Genomic DNA, 26,577 nt, shown 5'->3' with positions numbered 1-26,577 from the left:
GTCTCATCTTGGCAGTCGACTCTCATGACGTACACGTAGACCATGTACTTAACGTATAAACTCCTGATATAGGGATATGATCTCATGAATGAATAACCTCGTGTTCGTCTTCAAGTTCATTATTAAGTTGCTGAAAATTTTGATTCGATCAACAAGTTCGCGATACACCCAAGACAAGGGTCCATATAATGAGCAATCGGCTTACACGAGCAAGGTATAGAAGGGGACAGGCTCTGAATAAGCATACGCAAATATCAAAAAGTCCCCGAGAAATGCCTCCATCTCCACACTTGTGGGCTTTTTAGGTGGTAACTTCCCGTCCCGAGCCCGCTGGACTTGTCTGGGCACGCGCTGTAGCATACCCGTACCGACCTCCACTGGCTTTCACGGTGAAACCACAACAACCTCAATCACAAACTCCATTCTCGATGCAAGGAACGTCAGGCCACACCCACTTCTTAACCGTGGCATAATATCGGGGACGCGTCGTAATGTGCAATATGCAATTCCACAACATAAACCCAGCCTACCCACCTTTAAGTCGATGAGACATATCAGATTTGTTATCCAGCATCAGTGAGGCACAAATTTCAAAGTACCTATTCGCGTGGGTTTCTGACAGGAGACGGATGGACTGATAGACTGACAGACACACATAAACAGCTGGGCTCGGAGGGCCGAAAAAGAGACTCTTTTTACAGTGCATTTGCATATGCAGAGGATAAGCAGCCAAGAAACCAGGACAGATGCAGTGGGATTGAAGCGTCCTAGCGCCACGGCTCATTGACTACGAATGTTTATTGACCTCCATCCCATGGGGCAATCGTCGCCCCAGTTCCAGCTGTCCCCGCACTCATTGACACCCAGATTGGAGGAGGGGCAAGGGTCATTTGGTGATGTGCGGAGGTTTCGACATGCTATTGGGCTGTAGGGTGTCCTCCATGTCGGTATTATTCTCGAATCTTTCGACTCTATTCAAGGGAGAGCAACGTCTCGGCCACACCCTCGGTGCCTAGGTATAGCCGTTCGTGCTGCAGGTGAGGAGAGATGGACTGGATCATCCTAGCCTTTTAGCTTCTGCAAGGAAGGCTCACACAGCCCCGTTCCTACTGGCAGCAAAACCCTCAAACGTTACGATCTCTGGTGGAGAGATTTGGAAAACAAAATACCTTTATCCGAGCTTGCCCGGTTACGCTCGAACCTATCAGCACTTTGGCGATGGCACCGAGACTTCTTGGCAGTCAAGGTGGAAAAGGTCAACGGGTAGACTAGAATTGTGGCTGTTGACCGAGTGGACCAACAAGCCAGTTTCACCCAGGTCGGGTCGGCGTTGACAGGCATGGTTCGGAGTCGTAGTGTGTGTAGACTTTCGGTTAGGCTCGTCATCCTGCTCCATCTTAGTCCGGTTCTAGTCAGTCTATGGAGGGTCAGAATATATAAGCCCATGCCCCAAGGTTTGGTCCCTTCCTTTTTGGAATCGGACCTAGCGTCACCAAGTGACCTTGTCGACTCACGATCGAAATGATCTCTTACAATGCCCGCAACCAGAGAATAGAAGCCTGGGTCAATGCGGCTGCTGAGGAAAGCGAAGACGCAGCCCCCATTGATCCTGAAGCCCGCGACTTGCACGATCAGGAAAAGGCACAGCGCATCGAGCATGAGGATTTATGTCGCGAGAACAAGCAGGTAGGTCACCGACAGCATAACAAAGTGTGGCATTACGAATCAAACCTCTGACATGTTTACTACATAAAGACGTACAGAGGCGTTGTGTTATTATGGCTCGCCTGGCAAAGCACCGGTGTTGTCTATGGCGACATCGGCACTAGCCCTCTCTATGTTTTCAGCTCGACATTCACCGAACAGCCGTCATGGCACGACCTCGTGGGCGCCCTTTCAATAATTATATGGTCCCTCACACTCATTGTGACGGTTAAATATTGCTTTATCGTACTATCAGCCGACGACGATGGACAGGGAGGCACCTTTGCCCTATACTCGCTACTTTCCCGATACGCCAACATTGCACGTACAGACCCCAATGGTCCGGAGAGAATCGTCGTGCGCCTAGACCGCGAAACAGGTGCCGACTTGGCGCCAGCTGGAAGAATAGCCCGCGACTTTTTGGAGAGAAGTCGGGTTGCCCAGAGCGTCCTCAAGATTGTTGGTGTATTAGGAGTTTCCATGGTTGTCGCTGACAGCATCTTGACACCCGCTCAGTCTGTACTGGGTGCCGTTCAAGGAATCCAAGTCATCCGGCCTGACCTTGGAAGACCTGCCATTGTGGGAACCTCTTGCGCAATCCTTGTCGCGCTCTTCGGATTGCAGTTCTTTGGCACTTCTAAAATTGGCACCTCTTTTGCTCCCGTCGTTGTGGTCTGGCTTCTCTACAACTTGTCCATCAGCATATACAATCTCGTTCTGTACGACCACACCGTGCTCAAGGCCTTCAGTCCACACTACGCCTTCACGTACCTAATACGAAATGAAACTCACGGCTGGAAGTCACTCGGGGGGCTACTGCTTGCGTTTACTGGTGTCGAGTCACTTTTCGCCGACTTGGGTGCTTTTGGAAAGCGAGCTATCCAGCTATCCTGGTTGTTTTTGGCTTTCCCATGCTTGCTCATGACATATTGCGGCCAAGCAGCTTTCATCTCACAGGACAAGACCGGACTGGCATACACGAACCCCTTTTTCCGCACCGTCCCCGAGAGCACTTTGTACTTCAGCATCATCATTGCTGTGCTTGCTGCTGTTGTCGCTAGTCAAGCCTTGATCGTTTGTTCGTTTCAACTCATCTCGCAGCTCATGAGACTAAGTTACTTTCCTCATATAAAAACAGTCCACACCAGCCGTCGCTTTCACGACCAAATTTACATGCCGCTCGCGAACTGGTTGTTGATGATTGGGACTGTGGTAGTGACGGCTGTTTACAACAATGTAAGTTATTGTCTCATATCTCTTCAAAGCCGTATTAGCTGACTTAGAATCTGGTAGACAACAAGCTTAGGACACGCTTATGGAGTGTGTGTGATAATTGTCACCTTCATCACGACATGCATGGTAAGTTTGGTGGCGCTTGTTGTCTGGCGGATACAATCTATCGTCGTGTTGCTGGGTTTCCTCATATTCATACTACTCGACGGTGTATATCTAAGTGCAGCACTGAATAAGGTTCCCGACGGTGGTTGGTTTGCGCTAGTTTTGTCCTTCATCCTCAGTACGTTCTTCATGCTTTGGCGATGGGGCAAAGAGCAACAATGGGAGGCAGAGCAGAGGGATATGGTCGACCCTTCAGAATTCGTGCTATCATCCCGAAGCACTTCACGCAACAACTCGATCGCTAGAGGCATGTCTGGCGATGGCTCGATGCGGTCGATACGATTCAGGCTTTCACCAGAGTTTGGAGGTGGACAAGTGATGACTGCTCCAGGCCTCGGAATCTTTTTTGATAAAGTTGGAGGCACCGGCGATCACATCCCCAAAGTCTTTACACAGTTCATACGGAAGTTTCAGACGCGACCGCAGGTTATTGTTTTCTTCCACATGCGTTCACTATGTCAGCCTACAGTGCCATCCGACCAGCGCTTCGTCATTGCTCGAGTCACTACCAAAATTCCTTCTTGTTACCGAATCGTACTTAGACATGGCTACATGGACGACATTCTTACACCCAACCTGGCACCAATCATTGTCAACGAGTTGATGACCTTTATTACCAGAGGTCCGTTCCCGCCTGACGAGAACGACATGCCGCCAGAATTTCGAGGTGAGCTAGAAGCGCTTCGGGCCGCGGAGGAAGCGCAGACTGTCTATTTGATGGGCAAGCAGACCATGAGGGTGCAAGAGGCGGAAAAAATGGGATTCACAAAGTTTTTCCGCCGAATAACGCTGGAAGCATTCTTATGGGTCCGCGAGAATTCGCGAACCAAGCTCGCCAACCTTAATATCAACCCAGATAATCTGGTTGAGGTGGGATTTGTGAAGGAAATTTGAAAGACGACCACGAGTATTTACAAGAGATACCCCGACATTGGCTGCCAGGAAAAGGCAAGTTAAAATGACTGATAGATAGAACAAGGTTGGGAAGACGGTACTGCATGGGATCACTTTTACGATTTGGAACAAAGGCGCTTTTGGATATTAGGATTGGCCTGGAAACTTGACTGATGGTATCGTTCTGGTTGGCAAGCACAAACTCTTTGCTCTGATTCCATGTCTAGGTTCACTTGCTTGCACACACGATTCGGAGTTAGAAATGATAGCGATATACCCTCAAAAGCGAATAAACTGGATGAGTTAATGTCGTGTGTTGAATTCTTGGTATCTTGATGTTAATGAGTGATGACTGTTTATACTGTGAGCATCTATCCAATCTACTAAGGTGGTATCTTGAATACCTGGGTATTTTGCATGCCTACGAGTTATGGCCAGAAACCTTCTTTACTTTATAGATTAGATCAAAGGTATAATAAATAAAAAGTTCATCTCATCTCCGGTCGGAAGGTAGATCTTGTTGCACGTGTTTCCGCGTATCCCAGCTCAGGGCCATCGCTCATTCATTCACTCCACACCCCGGCTGCCCACGTCTCTCTGTGTCCCGCAGTGCAACAACGTGTCACCAAAAACCTCATCTCACAACAATCAATGCAACGATTTGCTTGCTCGTAATTCATGCAGCTAAATTGCTCATAATGCGCATTTCCTTCTTTCAATTTCCCCTTCCTTAACTCAACAACAACTCTCACACTTTCATCATGACTATCACAGCAACAACATCGCTCTCTCGTACCGAGATACTCACCCTCTCAACCATCTCGGGCGCATCCTGCGCTGTTCTCGCAAACACTCTCCACGGCGATGGCGAACCTCTCATTGCATCGCTGGCTCTCTCGTTTCTTGGCTTCTCGCTATGCTTCGCCATGATACGCTGGCTGGGCCCTACCTTTATGCGCGCCGGCTTCCGTGGTCGCGACATGAGCAAGCTGCAGCGCACTGAGATTCCAGAGTGTATGGGCGCCGTATGTGCAGCTGTCTATCTTCTCAGCATCATTGTATTCATCCCATTTCCCTTCTACAAGGATATTGTCGCGGCTACTAGTGGTGGCGGAAATCGTGATGTCGTGGTTGAGCTTGAGCAGGTCAGCCAGGGGCGTTTCCTGCACAAGTTTCCTCATAACAAGGTGCGTATCAACTCAAGCATTTTTCTTCTTTAATTGTACGCTAACTTGTATAGCTTGCCTCGTTTCTGAGTGCCATCATCTCTCTTCAGACTATTGCCTTTTTAGGTATTGGCGATGATCTTTTTGACATTCGTTGGCGACACAAGTGGTGGATTCCTGGTATTGCCTCGATCCCCCTTCTGGTCGTCTACTTTGTCGACTTCGACGTCACATCCATCGTTCTGCCGCTCCAGCTCCAACCTTATCTTGGTGAGCTCTTCGACCTGGGCGCACTCTACTATGTTTACATGGCATGCGTTGCCATGTTCTGCCCACAAAGCATCAATATGCTTGCTGGCATCAACGGTATTGAAGTTTCGCAGTGCGTCGTCGTCGCCCTCCTCCTCGCCTTCAACGATTGCTTGTACCTCTTCACACCCTACCCGCACCCTGCGACTGATTCTCACTTATTCTCTCTCTACTTTCTTCTGCCGTGGATCGGCGTCTCATGCGCCTTGCTCTGCCACAACTGGTACCCCGCCAAGGTCTTTGTCGGTGACACGTACTGTTACTTCTCAGGCATGGTCTTCGCTGTTGTCGGTATCCTCGGCCATTTCTCAAAGACGCTTGGGCTCCTTCTCGTCCCCCAAATCTTCAACTTTCTTTACTCATGCCCTCAGGTCTTCGGTCTTATTCCTTGCCCGCGCCACCGACTTCCTCACTTCAACGCTCGGAGTGGCCTTCTCGAGCCCTCTGTGACCCCTTGGTCTGCTGAACGACAGCCGCACCCACTGGTTGCACGCGGGCTCCATCTCCTCAGTCAGCTGCGACTCGTAAAGGTGACCGTTGACGAGAACGGCCAGTTCGTCGAGACGAGTAACTTCACTATCCTGAACCTCTGGCTCGTTTGGCGTGGTCCTCTTCGTGAGGATCGGTTAGCTCTCGAAGTGACTGCGCTCCAACTTGTTGTTGGCCTTTTTGGTCTGTTTGTGAGACACCGTTTAGCGCTACTGGTCTTTAAGGAAGACAACTGGGGAACTACTGTATAGTGATAAACAGATATCGACTTTTGATAGAACCGGGCGTGGGTAAAATTGGAAGAGAACTTCGCTCAACCTACTAGATAGACATTTCTCAAGACTAATAAATAAAAGACTTTCCAAATGCCCCCCGTGCTTATTTGAACTGGATCATTTTCACAGAGCTTCATAGAATGCTGTATGGATAGTGTGGCACAAAGCGAAACAGGACATGATACATCTTTCAAAAGGGTAGATTTCCCATCATTTCAAGCAGCACTACATAACTTTGATGTGTACATGCAAGCACGGGTAACGCCTATAATTACATAAAACGAGCCACCTGGAGTCTCCTTTGATGGAAAGACTTTGATGCTCGATGTTTCTCTTCCTGTTCCTTTACTTTATCAAGCCTCTTCAACATCGAGTCAATGAAGATCGCGACAAACAACCTGCCAGTGAGGCACATGGCAGTCCTTTTTCTCTCACAGTCACTCATCATGAGAAATCCCATTGGCCCATAGGCAGCAACCTGCTGCGCCGTTACTACATTCAGACACTGGGTTAATCTGACAGACCCGGCCAAATCAGTGTCCGCTACCAGTGTCTTATAACCGCCCCAAACGCCAAATCATCGGGGTAATCATCTGACGTACCAGCCAGTGCGTAGAAATGAAAGAACTCCAGGCTTTTGAATCCGTCATCCCCCCCCCAAAAAAAATAACAAAGAAAATCTTCAAACAGTGACAGCATTACACATACAAACACTTCGTATTATAAGGAGCCATTTGTTGCGGCAACAGGAGCCATAATCATGCTCTCCGTAGGGTTCTCGATCGAGGGTGAGTCGATTACTATGTCGACCTTTGTGTCCTCAGGGCTTGAGATGGAGGGTTTAAGAACAGCGTGGCCGCCAGCAGTCTTGCCACCAGCCTTGTTCATCCGACTTTTCGTGTAGTCGCTGAGGCTGAGTTTCTTCTTTACTTGACTGGGATGAGCAGCTATGCCATTGACGGCTGGCGGTGCAAAAGGACTCGGTAACGGATTTGAAAGAGGCGAATGTGCGACAGCCCCAGGCTGGGGAGTTGTCGCACTGTGAATTCCCAGTCCAGTACTATCGAACGACGGTACAGGAGGCAATTGCACCCTCAAGTCCGGAGTTTTGGTTTTTGCAAACGTGTCGCCCACTGCTGAACCTAGAACAGGGGTCGCAGCTGGCGACGAGGCATCTGTCATGGGGACATCACCAGACGCAGGAAACAAAGGTGGTAACTCGGAATCTGATCGCTTGATCGCCGGAACATGGTCCACAAGCGAGTCAACTTCCATCGCAATATCATTGGACGCTTGGCTAACCGAGGATCGTCTTCGTTGATCCTCTTCGTCAGTTTTGACTTTATGGCGGCTGTTAAGCAAACGCTTCGAAAGCGGAATAATGCGTTTCTTCGGTCGTGGAGATCGACTGGGCTCGCTGAACCAGGCACCTTCGACGGGGTCGGTTTGTGTTGCGGCATCGCAGTACACTCCTCTGGGTGTCGCTGATGATTCGCGATAAGGGGCGGCAAGGGCCTGAGTGAGCATCGACGGCCTCTGAGGAATGTGCGGGGAAGTGCTGGTCGGTGATCCAGAATGGCTTCTACATGTCCCGGCATCAACGTAATTACCGTGGGATGCCACTGAGCCATTGCGATGCTTCGGCTTGGAGGAAGTGGAACATGTACCATCAGATACACGCTTCTTCTTTCTCGGTGGCTGTTGCTGCTCCATACGACGAAATGTGTCCTCTACCATGGCAACTTTCCGCTTGTCCCGGTCTGTTGGCTCAGTCAAGATGCCAAGCTGATCGAAAGAGCCTTGTCTTAGAGGAGTTAGATCACGGCTCGGGGGTTTGCTTCGAAGAGAGCCGGACTGTGATCTGTTGTCGTGATCTGCACCTTCGTCGATATGGCCTTCACTCGTGGCTCGGCTAGTAACAGTCTGTCCTGTACTCGTGGGCGAGATAGCCTGTGTTTTGGACTTTCTTTGTTTCTTCTTCGTCGGGCCACGCACTTGCTGCTTCAAATAGAGATACTGGCGATGGAAGCGTGCGAACGCACAGTTGTTATCCAGGTCGCACGCACAGCCGCCATATTCTGAGAGGATCCGGCTCATCCAATTCGATATCGCCATATACTCTGTGTCATCCACGGGCATTTCTGTGTTGCTAGAGGAATCGTCGTCGCTCAAACCAAGAAGATGAAGCCAGCGAGCATCCACACTCTTCTCTAAGCGAAAGTCCCAGGGTAGGGTAATTTGCTCGTTGGCGGATATGTGCCTATCACTGACGATCCAGAAGTGGTATTCGCTCTCGTCGGAAAGATATGTGTCTAGTTGGGCATTGGGTTTGCAACTCCTGCGTACGTAACGAGCTAAAGAACCTTCTTGTCGTGTGTCGATATACAACGGAAGGACAGGGTGAAAGAAAACAAAAGGGAGAGGAGAAGAGAGGTCAGCCCAGAGATTTGCTGGGTCAGCGCAATAGTCTTTTTGGAAACCGATTGCACCATTCAGTTCCACTAGAGGCACGTCCTTTTCAATTGGTGTGCTGGATTTCAGAAACCTCCATCTGAGAGCCTTGCCGTCATCCAGTGTTCTCGTGGTATCACCGACTTCAAGGTTGGGTTTATTAGCTTCCAGATTGGTGGATGATTTTTGAAAAACATCCGAATGGCGTCTGCCAACTTCACTCCTCATCGTATTGGGGTCGCGAAGCCAGCGAGATAACGCTGTGGGAATAGCGAGGCTAGCGAAGGCATTGCTGTGCGAGTCGGGGACATCTCTTGCATTGTACAAGTTGTAAAACCCTTGGGAGTACTGGTGAATTTGAAAATCTTCGGGGAGGTCTGGTGGGGTGGTAGCAGGGCTTGGAGGATGGACAGTATTTGGTCGGCCACTTCCGTAAGAAGGGCTCCGTTTGGGGGCTTGGGAGCTGACGGATTGTGAAGAACGGTGTTTCGCCCTTTTAGGCGGAGGATGTTGGTCGGCGGGATGGTTATGTTTCCCATTCTCTTGGGGGCTAAGGTGGCCATTTGTTGGTAGATCGGCCGGCTTTGATCTCTTCTTGTGGTTTTTGGAGGGGGGTCGCTTCGTTCTTTTGTCAATACGCTCGTCTCCTACCGCTCCGTTTTTGAGGCGAAGAGTACGCTCGATAGCCTTCTGACGATCGAGAGGTCGGGGTTTGCATTCTGCACAAGAATGAGCAAAGTCCTCACGAATGGCCTCTTCTCGATTGTCAGGGTAAAAACAATCGATATGCTGCCAGGTGTCACAAGTTTCGCAATAAATGGTGTTTCCATCATCGTCAGAAAAGTTACATATACACTTTATTGTATATGGTTCCTCTTCCGCTCCGTCTGCTGGTCGAGCAGCGTCGTTTCTGGGTGTTGCGCCCAGCGGAACAGGAGCGATCTGACTAGGAGCCGCGAACTGCGTAGACAGCGACGCCGGTTTTTCGGTCATACTCTATAACGAAGATGATGCAGAGAACACCGGAGTGAGTGTGTGTCTTATCTAACGTCGCGGTCTTTGGGGCATGACGACGCCGTTCAGAGGGCGCGTCGGGGTGACCGTAAAGAAGAGTCGCGAACCAGAATGACTGCTGGTAGTCCCATGCAATGAAGCAAAGGTCGTCCCGTACGCTCACAGCCAAGAATCGCAAGCGTGAGAACGAGAGACTCGAGACTGGCCGAGGCGTCGACAGTAAGGGTAGGAAGTCGGAGGCGCGACGACAAGGTGAACCAAGTCAGGGACGTTAGTCAGGTCGAAGTCTAGAGGCGGAAAACGAAGCGTAGACGTCGTTCGAAGGCGTGTGATGTACACTGTCGGTCGGTTTGTATTTTCGCAAAACTCGTTGTGATCGGTCACGGCAGGGTTGGGACGAGGTAGGTCGAGGTGTCGAGTGTCGAGAAGACCAAGGTTTGTCGTTTAAGAGGCGAAAGGTGTAAGGTGAAGGTGGAGAAAAATATGATTCGAGACTACTCAAACACAATCCGTACACGAGGAGGGCTTGAAGTAGAGAAGAGATAACGAGAGTTGAGGATTGAAGATCGTGGACTGCACGAAGAAGGGTGGGTGATGGGAAGAAAGAGGATGGGGAGGAGCGACAAGACCGGGTGCGCTTCAAGACAAGTGCGGTACTGCGGTACCGACCTGGGACCTGCCTGGGCCTGGGGGTCCCATTTCCAGTTGGCTACCCAAGAGGGGGAGACACCTGGAAGTGAGAACAAGTAAAAAAAGAGAAAGGTACGTACCGTAGCTTAGTACACTCATCAGCGGCACTTCGCTCGCCCTTCTCATCCACTGGGGTGCCTCCCACCCAATTCTCAGCAGCCGGGAGAAGACATGATAACAACAGATTGTGCCAAATTGAATGGGCCACTGAGCCGGACTTGGAAAATTCTGCTGGAACTTCTGGGCTGGATTGGGTGGAAGTCCCAAATGAACAACAAGTAGTGAGTGTATGAGTGAGGGTCAAGGACTGAAGTGGAAGTGGCCCCCCAAAGAAAAGACAAAACAGAGAGACATGGAAGGAAAGAGACGAGACAAGGACAAAAGGACAAATGGCGCTAAACCCAAACCTTGACTGGTGGTGGATAAGGAGAAATCTTAGTGCAGCAAGCTGGGCACCTGGGCACACACGCCGACGCTTTCTCGGCCTGAGGCACTAACAATGAATGGCATTGTTCCAGGGCTCGGAGGGGGGAGGAAAACACAAGAGCCCAGATATGAGAAAGATTTCTGTTGGAAATTGCGTATGGACGGGTTTTTGTTGGCGTGAGCGACCAGCCAGGCAGGGGCTCGACTCATAAATGAAAGGGTCCATGAGTGAAGCCGCCGGGACTCGAGAGACGCAAGTTTGAAAGATGAGACAAAGAATGCAAAGACATATATCTTTCGAGTTTGCGAGTCTGCTCGACCTCTCTCTGATGAACTGACACTAGGAATAGAGCAATTCGGTATGAATGGGGAGCGAAGGAATTGGGAGGGGGGTTCACCAGATTTTCAAAGGCAGAATGACGAATACCACCAGGCACATAACCTGGACATGCTCAAAGCCACCTAAGGGAAAAGCAAAGGAAAACAGAGCAGCAGTTGGCAGCTGACGCTGGTCTAGGTTGGCTCTGGTCATGCGAGCTCTGATTGGGTAGAAACACAGTGGATCTGGGCGGAGTGCTTGAAATTTGACACCTGGACGCCACAATTCACGTCGCGTCTGGTGAAACGAGAGGCCAGAGCGACGGGTGATAGACCCAAGACGAATTGAAGCCGCCGAGGTAGGGCCCAGGGGAACATCAAATCGTGGGAGCCACGGGCTAGCTTTGACTCTGATTCGGTAGGTACTAGCTTTCTAGTTGTAAGATGTAAATGAATGTCGTCTTGATTGGTCTCGCCTTGGCTCTCACAAAAAAGGGAGCTCCCGGGTTGACGGAAAAGGTGTATGCAAACAGATATCCTGAATCGCAGTAGAAAAGGTTTTGCAATTTTGTTCCGATTGTGAATTCAATTCAATTCTTCTGTTTCTGATTTGTAAAATCATTTTCACACCCGTCACTCGTTGAAAGAGCTTGGTTCTTCAGCAGTCTGTCCCTTTTGTTCGGTTTGCAGACTCATACTGTGTACGCAGCCGCTGCACGATGGCAGAACGGCATATCCTTGTTGATCTTGATTGGCTTAGTTTGCATGGGCCAGCTTTGTGTTCTTTGGTGCAGATACTTGAGCCAATCACATGAACTTGCGCAAAGAGTATCGAATTTGGGACCTGCGAACTTCCATGATGGGATATGATGATTGCGTAGCAACTTGCAAGCTGACACTGCGTGGTAATAGTGGTTTTGATCGCGTCATCATCAAGGAACAATACATTATGCCGCATCATGCAAACGCAAATGCTGAGAAGATAGATATCTTTGACGTTTCTCTGTATACTATGAATTTTGATATCTATCGAAGCTCGTCTGACAATCTGCTTATGGAACTGACCACAACACATGTGTGCAGCGATCTCTTATCATCATTGTGTCGTCTGTCTCGCGATGCTGGCCGTATTCGCACTCATGCTTGGCTGACTGGGGCATGGATGTCGTCCACGTACACATGAAGCCGCGTCGTACTCTAGTAAACCATACGCAATGAGCTTTATGCGCGTCTGGTCCCGTTGCCGTCACTTTCGAGTCTTGGTGCAGTTTCCGCTCCATGATGGGGAGGGAGTTCAAAGATAAACGAGACGTGTGATCACCCAGCTTTTCACTTATTCGATTGTTTTTGGTTGGACTGGTACATTTTCGTGACGAAACCTTAGCCTTCACACCATGGACCACATCGAGGTGATGGGAAATGAGTTGTTAGGAGCGGGGAAAGATACCGCTTCTAGTACATACAGTGCGATATTGTGTGACGAGGATGGACTTGAGAGCAGGGATTCACCTGTCTACAAATGCAAAATGCCATCCAGCAGCCCACGCCCGCTTCTGTGCACCAAGACCAATAGAATCATGAGCGCCGTTATTCCATGACTCGATTCCAGTTCAGAGACTATTTAGAGGAACCAAAGCGTCTCACCATGCTCCATCCGAGTTCTTCAAACATAATTGACATATTAACCTTACGCGAGCCCCATCAGACGTACAGCGCGACTACTCAGTCAATGTTGGGTATTGTTAGTTGCGTTTCGAATGGATTTGAACATAGGATTCGAAACTGTGTCCTTCTTCATGTCCGTCGCAAGCAACAGATCACAATGAAAGAGGGTTATAAATCAAAAATTCCGCCCCCTACGGCCCCGAAGGACAATAGAGCAAGGAAACGACTCCGCGATGTGCAATGCAGGCCTTCCATGCTGAGGAAGCCAATTCATGAGCTGGCTTCCTCGGAACAAGGTAAGTATGATTTTTTGAAAAGAGGTTGGAGGAAAAGCTGGGTTATATACAGGATCCATACATGGCCCGTGCACAGCTTCCTGCCTCAGGATCCACAAAAGAATTGTGTTGCTGGGGCTCCTGGCGCTAACCATAAATAAATAAACTTGGGAGGCTGGCACGGGAATTCTGCGCGCAGCGTTCCACCTCCACAGGAGCACTAGAGGCAGGAACTTGTTGCCTGCATGAGAATAAGCTACTGTGATGCAGCCACTGTGATCATCTTGAGGTGAGCAGCTATCTAGGAATCAGATAGATAACAGTACAAATTCATGCTAGAATTCGATGCTATTGATTAAATTTCGATATATAGCAGGAAAAACAATGCGAGCGTCATTGCGATGTCACTGTCGCTGAATCCCCTGCAATGTTCCGGGTCTGGACGCAAGTCCAGCGTTGATAAGCGGAGGCACTTTGCTTCCTTCCAGGTAGGTACGTCCTTCTCCGTAGAGTACCCCCCAGCTCAGATGCGGCCCGCGACTACTTTTGCAGACTGCAAGGCGGTAAGGCATCAATCCTCAGCCGTTCTTGGCCAGTCGTTGAGACAAAAGGTGGAGCATCAGTCCCATGACGCATTCAACACTAAGCCATTCGCCGTCCGCCATTCTACCTTGATAACGACCTTCCATCACTTCACACGACTTTCATCAATATCTTTGACCACTTCGCATCATTTCGTAATCGACTAACGGTCCAGAAATCATTCGAATCCCAACAAATTCCAGGCGCCATGCGATTCTCTACTGTCACCGCCTGTCTGACTGCCTGTTTGGCGCCAGCGGCGGCTCTTAGTGTTCTCAATGGCAAGGCTCCCGAACTCACCATTAGCGACGACCTCAAGATTCCTGGTGATTCTCCTCTTGAGTTCTGCCCCGGAGACCACGCAGCCGATCTTATTAAGATTGACCGTGTTGATTTGTCTCCCAACCCTCCCAAGGCGTACGGCTACCCCGCTTAATGTCCTCCGACTCATGATAAGGTACTAATGTCGCGATAGTGGCCAGGAACTCTTGATTAAGGCCAAGGGATCAGTTAAACAGAAGATCGAAGAGGGCGCTTATGTCCTCTTGACCGTCAAGTATGGCCTCATCCGCCTCATCAGCACCAAGGCCGATCTCTGCGAGCAGATTGGCAATGTCGACCTCAAGTGTCCCGTCGAAAAGGGCGAAGTCGAGGTTATCAAGAGCGTAGACCTTCCTGCTGAGATTCCATCTGTACGTGGACGTTTCTTATCCAACTTTGACTGTCTTGCTAATTCAGCGCAGGGCAAGTACACCGTGCTGGCCGATGTTTTCACTGCCGATGATGTACAGATTACATGTTTGACGGCAACCGTCACCTTCTCTCGTAGCAGCAAGGGTTTCTTTGGCAGCGATCTGTGATTGGAATTATGGCGCACACAACATACGCATGATGGCATGACTTACAGCTGGGCACGGTCTAATGGATTTCTTTGTCGACTTTGGTTTTTGGTGAATTTATAGCTCAAGTAGAGCATATTGCAGCGGCTTTAGAATCTATTTAGCATACTTGACAAACGAGTCCATCGCATTGTACTCCACCTCGTTCCACTGTATACGCATCGCCCTGCAGTCCTGCACAACGTTACCACGTCGATAAAACACAATACTGGCTCGCGAGTCATTCGGCCAGATTGATCGCCGCCCCTATGCTATTCGCTTCATTACCCCGAAACAAGCCCATACGCCGGTAAAACCACAGCTTTACTCTCCAAACAGGCGTCGCACTCGTCTCAACACACTATCCTTCTCAGGGTCGTAGGGGTGATCTTTGCTTGGAATCTCTAGGACAGCAGGGAAAGCCGCGGTGTAGGTATCGATACGGTGTCGAATTCGCTCCGCGATCTGTAGAACTATCAGCCTTGCAGCGAAACCATGCGTGATACAAGAGTCAGACGTGTTGGTTAATGAGCACGATGCCAATGTCCTTTCGGTCCTCAGTGAATCGGTCGAACGCAGCCTCGATGGCAGATGTGTCGGTTTTGGCGTCGACAACGAGGAAGTTCTTCTGGGCATCGGCACCTGTCGTTACATGCTATATCATTCAATGAGCTTACAGCATGGAAGAAGCGTAATGATTTCAAAGACTCACGCCGATTCCAGCAAGAAGAAGACCAGTTACGGAGTCCTTGATTTGAGCTACGTCAGCGCAAAGCATCAAACAAAGAACCTTTCATCACAAGACGTACTTCATCGCCAATAACAGCCAGGAACTGGCGATCTTTGTAGTCTGCTTGCGAAGCCATCTGGAGGATTGAATTTTCTTGCGATCTTGCTCCTCTTGTCGGAGTTGAAAGCGCTAGGTTGAATGTGTTGCAACTGAGATAGGTACCTTGCGCAGAAGGAAGGTCTGGCGCCTGAGGCTCCGCTCTATGCAGATGGACTGCTCTCGCTGTGGAAGCTCTGACCATCCCCGCTGTGGACGCTGCAGTAAGGTCCACCAAGCCCCTACTGGTCGCCCAGTTAGGCAGTGGAGGTCACCTAACGTTAGTCCATCTAGCCCACGAACAAAGACTCCATTGAACCTGGTCCTCAGCAACAAGACTTTCAAAGTAAACAATCTCTGGCCAGGTCGTCGCCATCTCCCTCTTCGTCGTTCTTACATCGACTAGGGCATCGTGTCGCGTATTCTGATCTCAAATTTCTACTTTTCCAAGACGACATAAACCCTTTCAGTCGACATGCCACGTCTAGTACGCCGGCAGCCGCTTAGAGAGCGCATCATGGCTGCTATGAATCCAATGGATTTTTTGCTGTGGTTATCAGAAGAGCTTGAGACGAGAGACTGGGACTCGGCCACCGCTGGAACACAAATGGGCCTGGCCATGAACTTTTTATTCCTGCTTGCGCGCGCCAATTCAGGTTCTTCCACCAAGAGCGATGACATTTTCAGCGATGATACTAGTTCTGGCTGGCTTTCGTTCTTTGTAAGTACTCTTTGGTTTTCGTATGAAGTTGATACTAATCACCCGGCACTGTGAAGGTCTATCCTATCGTTTGGATCCTCGCTGCATTCTCCTTTACCAACGCCTTCTACACGATCACACGAACTCGCAAGTACCGACTCTTTTTAGCCAAGGTCGACAAGCCCATGTCAACGCCCTCTGCGCGCCGCGTGAAAGTCAACCAGTTCGGCGCATCGCCTTCTACACCCCTGAGCTACCTCGCGAATCTGATAACACCTGAATCTGCCGAGTCGCGAGCTCATCCTGACAAGGCGTCGGACGTTTGGGAGTTGTCAATTTGGGATCCTCTCCCAGTTTCACTGAGGCTCGCTTGTCTCTTTGGTCCCGGACATGTCCTGGTTTACATGATATTCCTCCCTCTGGCCCCCCTCGACCCGCGGCCAAGTGTGACAGTTCTCAACACTTTGCTTCTGCAAATTCTCATCTCTGCTCAGCTTCTCTTCTTCTGCTCTCAATTTGCGCAGCAATCAAAGGATAAGGCCGTGATTCAGGAGCAAGTGATGAAGGAGTACGATACCAAGTTTGTTCATCCTCGTCTCCATCCAACAGTTCGCGATATCGGTACACAATTCTCCTTGGATCAACCCAGTGACTACAAGGAATTTGTCCAAACCGGCACTCCTACTGTTCAGATCCGCCACGGTTTCCAAGCTCACTCTAACCCATACACCGGAACCGACACCCCTGACGAGCGATCGGTCACTCCAACCTCCAACAACGTCTTGAAGCCACACATGTTTACACCCCCTACGGCAACCCGACGATCAGAAGCCTTCAGGCCTACTACCGGCCAAAGAAGCGTCGTGCCCCGTCAAAGTTTACCCCCAGGGTATACCTCGACTGGTACCTCCTCAGGGGTTCAAGGAATCAATTTTGGCGGAAACATGGGCATACATACCCATAACAAGTCACCTCTTAAAAAGGCTACAAGCTTGAAAGAGCTTAACCCTGAAGGGGCGGCATCTCCGCGCAACTCTCGAGAAATGGCAGCATACGAGCAGCGAAATTGGGGAGCAGGAACGCCATCGAAAAAGGCAGAGAGCCGTCGATTAACGAGTTCAAAACTAAGCGGTAGCGGCAATCCCTTTGCAGGGTTGAATCGGCAACAAGCACCACCAGAGAGCCGTCGTCCTCTTTGGTAGGCTAGTAGCTTACCCTCTTCTTTTGTTTAATATTTATCTAGGTAGTCTGTGTACACGGACTGTATTATAGATTATACTGGTGGTAAGGATCGGTGTTTAGGTCTGATTTCAGAATAATAATTTGTTAATACCCTTTCTCCTGACCATGCATCCAATGCATTGAGCTTTGCTTCCCGGAGATAAAGAGATCGAAGGCATTCATTCAAGACCTCTAGGTAGAGGGGAAACCCTGGTATAGCTAGTTGGTAGTAGGTTCGCCTCGACGACGACTTCCCTCAGTCATGGGAAGACTGGAGGCAACTGCGTTCATTTGGCACATTCCTACCTACCTACCTTAGTAGGTAGTGCCCATGTAGTATTGGCCCAAGTATCAAGTTGTTTATATCTATCCGTAGGTACTAAGGTAATGAATGCTCAACGTAATCCTCCAAACTTGCAGCCTTCTCTGAACCCCTAGTCTTGGATCCCATCGATATGATATATACATTTTAACTGATATCGGATATTCCATAGGTATCCATTCAACTCTACATTGCTTGGTAACGCAAAGGGAATTATACAGAAGGGAGAACTCTGACCACAAGCAGTCCCAAAGACGCTTCTACACAGCAATGCCAAAAAAGCCCCATTGGTCATCTCTCCGACGCAGAAGGGCCTCGACCGATCGGCCAACTACATCTGCACGTTCACGGAACGCTTCTCATGCCCGCCATGAGTTCAGCCGTAGACTCACGCTCGGAGATATGGGTGAATGGCTGAGAGAAAGGCAGGAGCCTGCCCAGAGTGTCACGTTAGGAGACGTAGGGGATTGGTTCAAGAACAAACTCCCAAGCCATTGTCCAGAAAGAGGTGGAACATTGAGAACTAAAGAAGACTGGGGCAAGGGGGGAACAAGCGGCACTCAACTGGTCTCTCCTGCGCGTAAAAACGACAGTGATTCATCTACAGGTTGGCCTTTATCAGAGCAACCTCCGGCTATCAATCGCCGAACTGGTCAACAAAGTGTCATAGGCGGTTCAGATCGTCTAGTAGACTGGAACACAACAAAGAATCTAAGCGAGTTATTACCAGAACACAGTCTTTTATCCAAAGGGAAAGCAGCTACAGGCCAGAAACCACCCACCCAGCGAAGGTGGAACAACTTGGGTCCTCCGAGAGTGCGCAACAAGCTCAAGCAAAAGGCCGCAGGCGATGACACAGAATCGAAGAACGACAAATGGGAGCAAATGCAAAGTAACGCTCATGGGGCGCAGCCTTTCGTCCCAGTCATGCAAGTGGTGTCTGGCATACTCGAGGTTCTTGAAGCCAAGAAGAAAGCGAGAAAAAAGGCACGAGAGGATCGAGAAAGCTTGATAGAAAGTGGAGATTACCTTGGAGTCCAAGGCATCAACCCGCAGACTGGTGTTTTAGATCTTACATCAGAGAGTGGTGATAGTGCCCTGAGCGTCAGGACAGAACAAAAGCTAGCAAACCTCGAAACCCAGGCCAAAAATGCGACTTCGGCTGTGAAAAGAAAAGAGGCTGAAGCTGAAATCGCCAAAATACATTTTGACCGTGACATTATGAAGTTGCGGCGTCAGGAGAAAATCGAGAAACAGCTTGCTAAATGGCGAAGGGACACAAACAAGTGGTCGTCAGTACAGGAGCCTGATCTGAGTCCTATTACTCAATCTCACAGAAGCACCTCAGTGCTATCAAGTCAGTTCATTTCCTCTCTTACCTCGGATTATTTACTGATTCTCTTGTGTTACAGGGCGCAGCTCGCATCGCGATCACAGCGTGCCAAAGTACGAAGGTCTTATAGACCTAAGCCTTCCAGAGGACCAGCCAAGGCAAGAACAGCTCCCTGGCATAACACTCTCGACTAATTTGAGATCCAGAGAAAGTGCGAATTCGTCTGACACAGTGGTGAAGACTCATCTGGAGCTTCTATCTCATGCGGCCCTGGAACTTTTTGAAAATGACATTAGGTTCCGGCAGAGCGCGGACGAGCTTGGACTAAACGGAGACCTATTCGCAGAGCATAACGGTACGCCCCCAAAAATTCATGCGCAGGCAATGAGTAGTTAATCAACGGAGATGACTGATGCCCAAGAAGTGAAGGAAACTCATGCAGGCACCAACAAAGCAACACTGGAGTCTTTTTTAGACAAAACCCGAAACGAGCAAACAGATACAGGACAAGCAAAAATGCTTTGGGCAACTACCTGCCCTCAAACATCACCAGATCTCTCGACGATAGATCTTCCAGCAGTCAGCCGCGACAAAACCCTGACATTGGTGAAGAACGTAAACGAGACGCCAAGTTCCCGAGAGAGCAATCCGCAAAACAGCTCCATACAAGGTTCGACGACAAGCCACAAGAGATTCGCTATTCAGTCGACAGTATCGAAACAAGACGTTTTCGAATCCCTCGAAAACCAGTGCCGACAAGCAGTAGGCCCGGCAGACCTTCCTCAAACTCTAACAGGGCGCGTGTAGAACTCGCACCTAATGGAAAGCCGAGAAGGACGATTGAATTGGGAGCAACCGAAGATGGCCAGCTCAGAGCCGTCGCCAATAGTCCAGCTTCTTCTAAGGCGTCAAGCGTCAAGAGTTGGGAGAAAGGCCGACCCACTACCCCAGAAAGAGGCAGAGCGGTCAGCGACTCAAGATCGCCTCACCGCTCTACCATCTCCAACAAGAGAAGCGATAGCGTGGCCAGGGCTGCGAAATCTACCCAAGACAGCCAAAGAAATAGAAGCCAGCAAAGACATAGTCAAAAAGAATCTCACTCAGCTCAATATGCTCTACCAAACAATACTCGAGATCAGAGATCACGACATTCAACCGATCTGCGCACAGAACACGAATCACGACACCACAAACATGTACGAGGTCAAGGAGGCGTGTGCATCCATAAACACCATCATCACTACTGGGTGCGTCCGGACACCAACGATATTTTCCCAGAAAAGGGGACGACAAATCCAAGAGAGTCTGCAACACAAGCGCAGACGGAACCGGGTAGTTCGCAACGTGCAACACTTCGGGACAACGCCAAGCAGTTCGGATCAATCCCAAAAGAATCCTGGGCCGAGTTCATTGCCGAAACTAGGGTCTCTGTGCGATATTCTAGCGACCAATTCTGTGTTGGGGAACCATCAAGTGTCTTCGATGCAAGAGCCGCAGGCACAAATGTGCAACAACACGGTACCGCAAGGAGGAATGTCAACAACACAGCACCGATGCAGCAGTTTGCCAATATCCACCTATGCAACAGACGACAAGGGTGTCGGAATGGAGGAGACCGGACAGACCATTCTTGTGAAAGACAGTGCCCAACTAGGCAACAGATGTCTTCTGCCGGGAATAGATCGCACGGAACCCAGCGAACAAGCAATGAAGCTTGGTGCGCAGACGTCAGACAGTCTTCAAGAACACCAAGACGCCGAAGGCGACACCGCAGATCTTTCCAGCAATAAATACTGCCAGAGTCAAGAGGGAGGGCTGTGGGAGGCCATCAAGGAGTTTGTGCAAACGGTCAACGAGTACAGCACGTGGCTTCTGAGATTGTACTTTGGTGCTATAAAGCCTGTGTTCGATACTAGGTCTTCGTATTGGAGATGCGCTGATCGAGAAGACCGTGGCTGGGTGAACTTGGTGAGCCTTTGTCTCGCGTTACCACTGATATTCGGGTTATCAATGGTGTTGGTGTGGGGTATGGAGTTGACGGTTATCGCGTTAAATTGTATGGATGAAGACCAGGATTGTATGGATTGTATGGCTGATGAAGCCTTAGCTATGTTCCAGCGAAGTTTGACGGGAGTATACCCCTACGAGTAACTAACAGCCCTGCGGGAAGAGACCGTCGACCGGTGCCGGCGAGACCAGGCATGGTTCGATGGCGGGGCGGTATTCAGTGTTCCAGCCCATCCCGCAAACCGGGGGAAGGCTTGCGCCGATGGCGGATGCGGGGATTGGTAAAAATAGACGAGTAGACGATTAGATGATTATATGATATGTTTCTACGGTACAGAATTAATAAATCATGCATTACTAGCACTATCTGTAAGCCCTATGGTTATCTACCTACATAGTAAGTATTCAATCACCAATCGTGGCTAGTGGGTAACAGAAAGAATGGCCTCCTAAGCCTGAGGGTATAAAAATGAGTAGTTTAAGAAGTATAGTCTAAAGAGCATAAACTGACCTACTAATTTCGTCTCTTATGCTTCTAGTAGTCAATTTTTCTGATACCCTGAGGCGTGGACATTCTTCAGGGCACTGTCTTGAGTTATGCAAAGACCTACTAAAAATTGATACTATTAGCTAATCGGTACATGTCTAAGACTCGGCATTGAACGACATAATGCAATTGATGTCGTAATTAGACCGTGGAGTCTTGAGAGCGGCAAAACTAAAATTAATCGGAGCTCTTGGACTTTTGACATCGGAGGTTGAAAAAGTGGCGATCCACCGGCAGGATCGGAGTCGAGGACCAATGGGTGTCGCGCATTTAACAATCAGTGCAGGAAAGAGCCGTGGGTCTACCCCGCGCTGGCGCCCGTCTTGGGGCTTCCTTCCTTTTTGCTGAGCTTCAATTGCTGACGGTCTGCGGCCGGAAACGGACCCCTCCGATTATCGGCCGCTTCATGCCTTGTATGAAGCTCGTGGAATTAGACGGGAGAGGGGGCCACTGGGTGAAATTTTGTTGATAAACCAGAGAGAGAACGCCTTCTTTCCAATTCCAGATCGTTTCCTGTTTTCTTCCCCTTTCAGCTTTAAATTATACCATTTTCCTCCTTTGAAGAAGAGAGTTCGACTTTCTCTTCTCCGTAGCAACTACATCTTCTCCCTTATTCTTCAACAACCAACAAGAGCCAGATTTCAAGACGTCTCCTATTATACTTCCGTCACTTCACTAAAATCTTCTCCCCGATACACTATTCGACGGTCTCGCTCAGTGCGACCCCATTGTCAAAATGCCTGCTCCTGTAGGAACTCCTCAGACTCTTTACGACAAGGTCTTTTCAGCACACATTGTCGATGAGAAGCTTGATGGCACGATTCTTCTTTACATTGGTATGTTTCTGTCTACTAAATTGTATCTCTGAACACTGTGGCTAACAAAAGTTGGCCAAAGACCGACACCTGGTTCACGAAGTGACATCACCAGTAAGTTCAAAGCCGCCCAAAGATCTACATTGGCCGTGAATATCCGCTAACCACAATCACCAATAGCAAGCCTTCGAGGGTCTCGAAAATGCAGGCCGAAAGGTCCGAAGACCGGATTGTACTTTGGCTACCACTGATCACGTAGGACTCACCAATTGAACCGGAAGCCAACTTACAATGGCGATTATGAAGAAACCCTGCTAACCCCAGATCTTACAGAACGTCCCCACATCTTCCCGCAAAGCCCTGAAGGATATTGCTTCTTTTATCGAGGAGGACGATTCACGAACACAATGTGTCACCCTGGAAGAGAATGTCAAGAAATTTGGTGTCACATATTTCGGCCTCGGCGACAAACGACAGGGCATTGTTCACATCATTGGCCCCGAGCAAGGCTTTACTCTCCCTGGAACCACCGTTGTTTGCGGTGACAGCCACACCTCAACACATGGCGCCTTCGGTGCTCTGGCCTTTGGTATCGGTACCAGTGAGGTTGAGCACGTTCTTGCCACCCAGTGCCTGATCACCAAGCGAAGCAAGAACATGAGAATACAAGTCGACGGTGAGCTGGCCCCCGGTGTCAGCTCAAAGGATGTTGTCCTCCACGCCATCGGCCAGATTGGTACTGCTGGAGGTACTGGTGCTGTTATTGAGTTCTGTGGATCTGTCATCCGCAGCCTGAGCATGGAGGCTCGCATGTCCATCTGCAACATGTCCATTGAGGGTGGTGCCCGTGCTGGTATGGTCGCTCCCGATGAGATTACCTTCGAATACCTCAAGGGTCGTCCTCTGGCCCCAAAGTATGGCTCTGAGACTTGGAACAACGCCGTTGCCTACTGGAAGTCCCTCCAGTCGGATCCTGGCGCCAAGTATGATATTGATGTCTTCATCGATGCCAAGGACATTGTTCCCACTCTTACCTGGGGAACTAGTCCCGAAGACGTCGTGCCCATCACGGGTTGTGTTCCTGACCCCGAGACCTTCAGCAGCGAGAGCAAGAAGGCTGCCGGCCGTCGCATGCTTGAGTACATGGGCCTGACCGCTGGAACCCCCATGGAGGAGATTCCCGTCGACAAGGTCTTTATCGGATCATGCACCAACGCCCGAATTGAGGATTTGCGAGCTGCTGCCAATGTTGTCAAGGGCCGCAAGGTTGCTGATAACATTAAGCGCGCCATGGTCGTCCCTGGTTCTGGTCTTGTCAAGGCTCAGGCCGAAGAGGAGGGTCTTGATCAGATCTTCGTCGATGCCGGTTTCGAGTGGCGAGAGGCTGGTTGCAGTATGTGCCTGGGCATGAACCCTGACATCCTGGCCCCTAAGGAGCGATGTGCTAGTACATCGAACCGAAACTTTGAAGGTCGACAGGGTGCTCTCAGCCGAACTCATCTCATGTCTCCTGTTATGGCCGCCGCCGCTGCCCTTGTTGGCAAGCTGGCTGATGTGCGAAAGCTATCTCACTACACTCACCAGTCCGCCTTCAAGGCCCGTGAGCTCCCCACTGAGGAACCTCATGTAGACGAGCGAACCAAGGATGACTCTGAGGAGCGCGAACTGATTGGCGACCAGCCTCAGGACTCTCAACCTCACACCAACACCCTAGTCAGCGCTGCCGGCTCCGCTTCTGGCCTGCCCAAATTCACTATCTGGAAGGGCACTGCCGCTGCTCTGGACCGATCCAACGTCGACACCGATGCTATCATCCCTAAGCAGTTCCTTAAGACCATCAAGCGAACCGGTCTTGGTAGCGCTCTGTTTTACGAGCTTCGATACAAGGAGGATGGATCCGAGAACCCCGACTTTGTCTTGAACCAGGAGTCTTTCCGAAATACCAAGACCCTAGTTGTTACTGGTCCTAACTTCGGATGCGGTAGTTCTCGAGAGCACGCCCCATGGGCCCTCCTCGACTTTGGAATTAAGTGTATCATCGCTCCCTCTTTTGCTGATATTTTCTTCAACAACACTTTCAAGAACGGCATGCTTCCCATCCGTATTGACAACAAGGACGACCTGGAGGCCATTGCCGCTGAAGCTCGCGCCAACAGAGACATTGAAGTTGATCTCCCTAACCAGCTGATCAAGAACGCTGCTGGCGAGACTATTTGCTCTTTTGACGTCGAGGAGTTCCGCAAGCACTGCCTAGTCAACGGCCTCGACGATATTGGCCTGACTATGCAGCAGGAAGACAAGATCTCCGAGTTTGAGCGACGCATGACACAAAACACCCCTTGGCTCGACGGTTCAGGTTACCTGAAGCGTCCTGGACAGGGTGGTAAGCTGGCTGCCAAGGCTGTTCCCATTCCCAAGACAAATCGTGGTGAGGAGAAGAAGGAACCTCTCGAGTGGTAATCTGGATACAACGAAATGGGAATTTAGATGACTTTACGGCGAAGTGGATCGGGTATATGGGTATATGATGATAACATTGAGTTTCTGTCTGTTTGAATCTTTTGCTGCGTCGGATAATAAAAGGGGTTGCTGGCTCTTTCCACCTAGGTGGATGAAGAGTAACAAAAGTTTGGATTCGATACTGAATCAGTACTTCCAACGAGGTTATGAATTAACGCAATTACACATGCCATGATCGAATATGAATGTGAGAATGTATCGAATATGACGTGCCATGCTATTGAACTAAAAAAAGTGACTATTCGCTATCATCATAAAGATATGTCCTGGTTTTCTGTCCATGAAGCTGCTGGTTTTACCTCATTTCCTCGCGGAGTATGCCAACATGCACAACGAATCCAGCTGCTGATCGCAGCTCTTCAGGGAGTGCGTTGTCCGAAACCCTCCAGACATGGAACGAAGCTGAAAATGCCTTGAGCCACGATTCGAACACTTCGTCGCTGCGAAGTTGTTGTCCAATGACACAGACACATGGCCTTCTTTCATCGCTGTCACTCAACGAAGAGTCGGAGAGTCGCAGACGACATGCGTCCTCGCATGCCTGAACAAATGGATCCACGAGGGCATAGTTGTACACGCAATCGCAAGCAACAACCGCGTCAAAGCTACTGGCCTCGCCTGAGCCAACTAGAGAAGGTGTGACTTCATCCGTCTCCCAGTCAAGCGTTGTGAAGCGAATATTTGACTGAGGAGGGGCTGCAGGGCCATGAGCATTGCGTTTCTTCCTGCCCCGTTCACCCGTAGGCGTAGACGTCCCCGAGCTGAAGGCCGAAGAGAAGTTTTCGTCAATATTCCTCTGGAGAAGACGTTGGACGTATGACTGGTCGGTTAGAACATAGCGGGCTACGCGCGGACCGAGGGCTAGGGCGCTCAGGGGGGAGATGCCGCAGCCAAGCTCGAGGATGGAGGCCTTTGTAAGATTGATTTTGGTGAGGATTGGGTTTGAAGGAGATGAGAGCCAGGTAGCAAAGGTTGGTGCTATCTTCCAGATCACTATGAAACAAGGTCAGTATTCTCTTTGTGTAAGAGACACAATGAGATTTACCTGCTCCAGTTGTGCCGCCTGATCGTGTAGATGAGAGAACTGTGGGAGACTGATGGATAGTGAAATCCCGGTCTCCGACTGAGACATCTACTGAAGAAGCGCGTGCGTCTATGAACCCAAGATTCATAGACGGGATGGGTTGAGCATAGAGATAAAAGGTTTCTGTCTGTGTTAGTGGAGTTTACACTTGGGTGAAGGATGTTTAAATTCACCTTCGTCTGCATCTTGAACTTCTGGCTCCAGATTTGGGAGTAATTCGGTTATAAAATCCATAACCATATTTAGTGCACAGTGATACACTCGTGCGCTCTGCAGTTTTTCTGGTATGGAACAAATGTAATAGCTTTATCTTTCTATGTGTCCGTGCTATAGTATTGTAAGGATCTGATGAGATATTAGATATCGCAGCAAGCTACTAATTATGGGGTTAGTACGTGTGGACCCTGAGTTCATGTTGAACCAGATCAGTCGTTTCTCAGCTAGATGTTTTTTCAAAGATTTTCCTTTCTTTAAATAAAATGCTGTTGCATTTATTTGCCATAAATCGGCCGTGAAGTAACTCGCCCAGAAGTGAATATCTACAGTTCCCTGGATGCAAGTAAGATCTACATCAGATCTTAGACTTCAGGGTAGCTCCCAAGGTGAAGAAGCATTTATAAGCAACACATCAAGAGAACAATCTCGCCCAGTATTCGCAAAAAGCAAAC

At 49.6% G+C, this 26,577-nt stretch overlaps 8 protein-coding genes across 8 annotated transcripts; 5 read left to right on the top strand and 3 right to left on the bottom strand.

Annotated features, from left to right (window-relative positions):
- Positions 1 to 1,521: 1,521 nt before the first annotated feature.
- On the top strand, positions 1,522 to 3,996 carry EDB82DRAFT_434582 (potassium transporter-domain-containing protein; the record flags this gene model as incomplete). The annotated part of the gene is made up of 3 exons (XM_025728479.1): positions 1,522 to 1,686; positions 1,756 to 2,940; positions 2,998 to 3,996. The coding sequence occupies 3 exons, from the start codon at positions 1,522 to 1,524 to the stop codon at positions 3,994 to 3,996; spliced, it is 2,349 nt and encodes a 782-aa protein (XP_025582841.1).
- Positions 3,997 to 4,583: 587 nt separating this feature from the next.
- EDB82DRAFT_508866 (glycosyl transferase family 4-domain-containing protein) lies at positions 4,584 to 6,414 on the top strand. The gene is made up of 2 exons (XM_025728477.2): positions 4,584 to 5,183; positions 5,237 to 6,414. The coding sequence occupies exons 1-2, from the start codon at positions 4,758 to 4,760 to the stop codon at positions 6,209 to 6,211; spliced, it is 1,401 nt and encodes a 466-aa protein (XP_025582840.1). The 5' UTR covers positions 4,584 to 4,757; the 3' UTR covers positions 6,212 to 6,414.
- Positions 6,415 to 6,825: 411 nt separating this feature from the next.
- Positions 6,826 to 10,009, bottom strand: EDB82DRAFT_265944 (uncharacterized protein). The gene has a single exon (XM_025728476.2). It carries the CDS (start codon positions 9,677 to 9,679, stop codon positions 6,956 to 6,958), a length of 2,724 nt encoding a protein of 907 aa, XP_025582839.1. The 5' UTR covers positions 9,680 to 10,009; the 3' UTR covers positions 6,826 to 6,955.
- A 3,717-nt stretch (positions 10,010 to 13,726) lies between these two features.
- Positions 13,727 to 14,688, top strand: EDB82DRAFT_449744 (ML domain-containing protein). The gene is made up of 3 exons (XM_065607813.1): positions 13,727 to 14,073; positions 14,132 to 14,348; positions 14,400 to 14,688. The coding sequence occupies exons 1-3, from the start codon at positions 13,865 to 13,867 to the stop codon at positions 14,514 to 14,516; spliced, it is 543 nt and encodes a 180-aa protein (XP_065464163.1). The 5' UTR covers positions 13,727 to 13,864; the 3' UTR covers positions 14,517 to 14,688.
- On the bottom strand, positions 14,689 to 15,561 carry EDB82DRAFT_508859 (vacuolar ATP synthase subunit F). Its single transcript, XM_025728474.2, has 4 exons — positions 15,344 to 15,561; positions 15,247 to 15,282; positions 15,052 to 15,189; positions 14,689 to 14,999 (listed from the first exon to the last, which is right to left on the bottom strand). Exons 1-4 carry the CDS (start codon positions 15,398 to 15,400, stop codon positions 14,859 to 14,861), a joined length of 372 nt encoding a protein of 123 aa, XP_025582837.1. The 5' UTR covers positions 15,401 to 15,561; the 3' UTR covers positions 14,689 to 14,858.
- On the top strand, positions 15,562 to 21,087 carry EDB82DRAFT_568435 (uncharacterized protein; the record flags this gene model as incomplete). The annotated part of the gene is made up of 7 exons (XM_065609867.1): positions 15,562 to 16,081; positions 16,138 to 17,258; positions 17,515 to 17,603; positions 18,004 to 18,960; positions 19,016 to 19,324; positions 19,361 to 19,662; positions 19,744 to 21,087. Exons 1-7 carry the CDS (start codon positions 15,836 to 15,838, stop codon positions 21,085 to 21,087), a joined length of 4,368 nt encoding a protein of 1,455 aa, XP_065464162.1. The 5' UTR covers positions 15,562 to 15,835.
- An 862-nt stretch (positions 21,088 to 21,949) lies between these two features.
- EDB82DRAFT_508851 (aconitase family-domain-containing protein) lies at positions 21,950 to 25,022 on the top strand. The gene is made up of 4 exons (XM_025728471.2): positions 21,950 to 22,326; positions 22,388 to 22,419; positions 22,486 to 22,560; positions 22,639 to 25,022. Exons 1-4 carry the CDS (start codon positions 22,227 to 22,229, stop codon positions 24,763 to 24,765), a joined length of 2,334 nt encoding a protein of 777 aa, XP_025582834.1. The 5' UTR covers positions 21,950 to 22,226; the 3' UTR covers positions 24,766 to 25,022.
- EDB82DRAFT_508848 (uncharacterized protein) lies at positions 25,012 to 26,405 on the bottom strand. Its single transcript, XM_025728470.2, has 3 exons — positions 26,083 to 26,405; positions 25,871 to 26,032; positions 25,012 to 25,818 (listed from the first exon to the last, which is right to left on the bottom strand). Exons 1-3 carry the CDS (start codon positions 26,147 to 26,149, stop codon positions 25,121 to 25,123), a joined length of 927 nt encoding a protein of 308 aa, XP_025582833.1. The 5' UTR covers positions 26,150 to 26,405; the 3' UTR covers positions 25,012 to 25,120.
- Between the last annotated feature and the right edge of the window lie 172 nt (positions 26,406 to 26,577).

This window comes from Fusarium venenatum, assembly GCF_020744135.1.
Source record: "Fusarium venenatum strain MPI-CAGE-CH-0201 chromosome Unknown EDB82scaffold_3, whole genome shotgun sequence".
Classification (NCBI taxonomy): domain Eukaryota; kingdom Fungi; phylum Ascomycota; class Sordariomycetes; order Hypocreales; family Nectriaceae; genus Fusarium; species Fusarium venenatum.
The sequence above is the reverse complement of the archived record's forward strand: the minus strand, read 5'-3'. Positions and strand labels throughout refer to the sequence as shown.

Bases quoted from the DNA above. Each gene is read 5' to 3' on its own strand.
- EDB82DRAFT_508866 (XM_025728477.2), top strand. From the start codon at position 4,758: ATGACTATCACAGCAACAACATCGCTCTCTCGTACCGAGATACTCACC. The intron at 5,184-5,236 runs GTGCGTATCAAC...TAACTTGTATAG, and splicing joins ACAAGTTTCCTCATAACAAG to CTTGCCTCGTTTCTGAGTGC.
- EDB82DRAFT_265944 (XM_025728476.2), bottom strand. From the start codon at position 9,679: ATGACCGAAAAACCGGCGTCGCTGTCTACGCAGTTCGCGGCTCCTAGT.
- EDB82DRAFT_449744 (XM_065607813.1), top strand. From the start codon at position 13,865: ATGCGATTCTCTACTGTCACCGCCTGTCTGACTGCCTGTTTGGCGCCA. The intron at 14,074-14,131 runs GTACGGCTACCC...ATGTCGCGATAG, and splicing joins TCTCCCAACCCTCCCAAGGC to TGGCCAGGAACTCTTGATTA. The intron at 14,349-14,399 runs GTACGTGGACGT...AATTCAGCGCAG, and splicing joins TTCCTGCTGAGATTCCATCT to GGCAAGTACACCGTGCTGGC.
- EDB82DRAFT_508859 (XM_025728474.2), bottom strand. From the start codon at position 15,400: ATGGCTTCGCAAGCAGACTACAAAGATCGCCAGTTCCTGGCTGTTATT. The intron at 15,190-15,246 runs GTGAGTCTTTGA...TGAATGATATAG, and splicing joins TTCTTCTTGCTGGAATCGGC to CATGTAACGACAGGTGCCGA. The intron at 15,000-15,051 runs GTCTGACTCTTG...ATAGTTCTACAG, and splicing joins TCGTGCTCATTAACCAACAC to ATCGCGGAGCGAATTCGACA.
- EDB82DRAFT_508851 (XM_025728471.2), top strand. From the start codon at position 22,227: ATGCCTGCTCCTGTAGGAACTCCTCAGACTCTTTACGACAAGGTCTTT. The intron at 22,327-22,387 runs GTATGTTTCTGT...AGTTGGCCAAAG, and splicing joins CACGATTCTTCTTTACATTG to ACCGACACCTGGTTCACGAA. The intron at 22,561-22,638 runs GTAGGACTCACC...CAGATCTTACAG, and splicing joins CTTTGGCTACCACTGATCAC to AACGTCCCCACATCTTCCCG.
- EDB82DRAFT_508848 (XM_025728470.2), bottom strand. From the start codon at position 26,149: ATGGTTATGGATTTTATAACCGAATTACTCCCAAATCTGGAGCCAGAA. The intron at 26,033-26,082 runs GTGAATTTAAAC...TAACACAGACAG, and splicing joins AGTTCAAGATGCAGACGAAG to AAACCTTTTATCTCTATGCT. The intron at 25,819-25,870 runs GTAAATCTCATT...CTTGTTTCATAG, and splicing joins AGGCGGCACAACTGGAGCAG to TGATCTGGAAGATAGCACCA.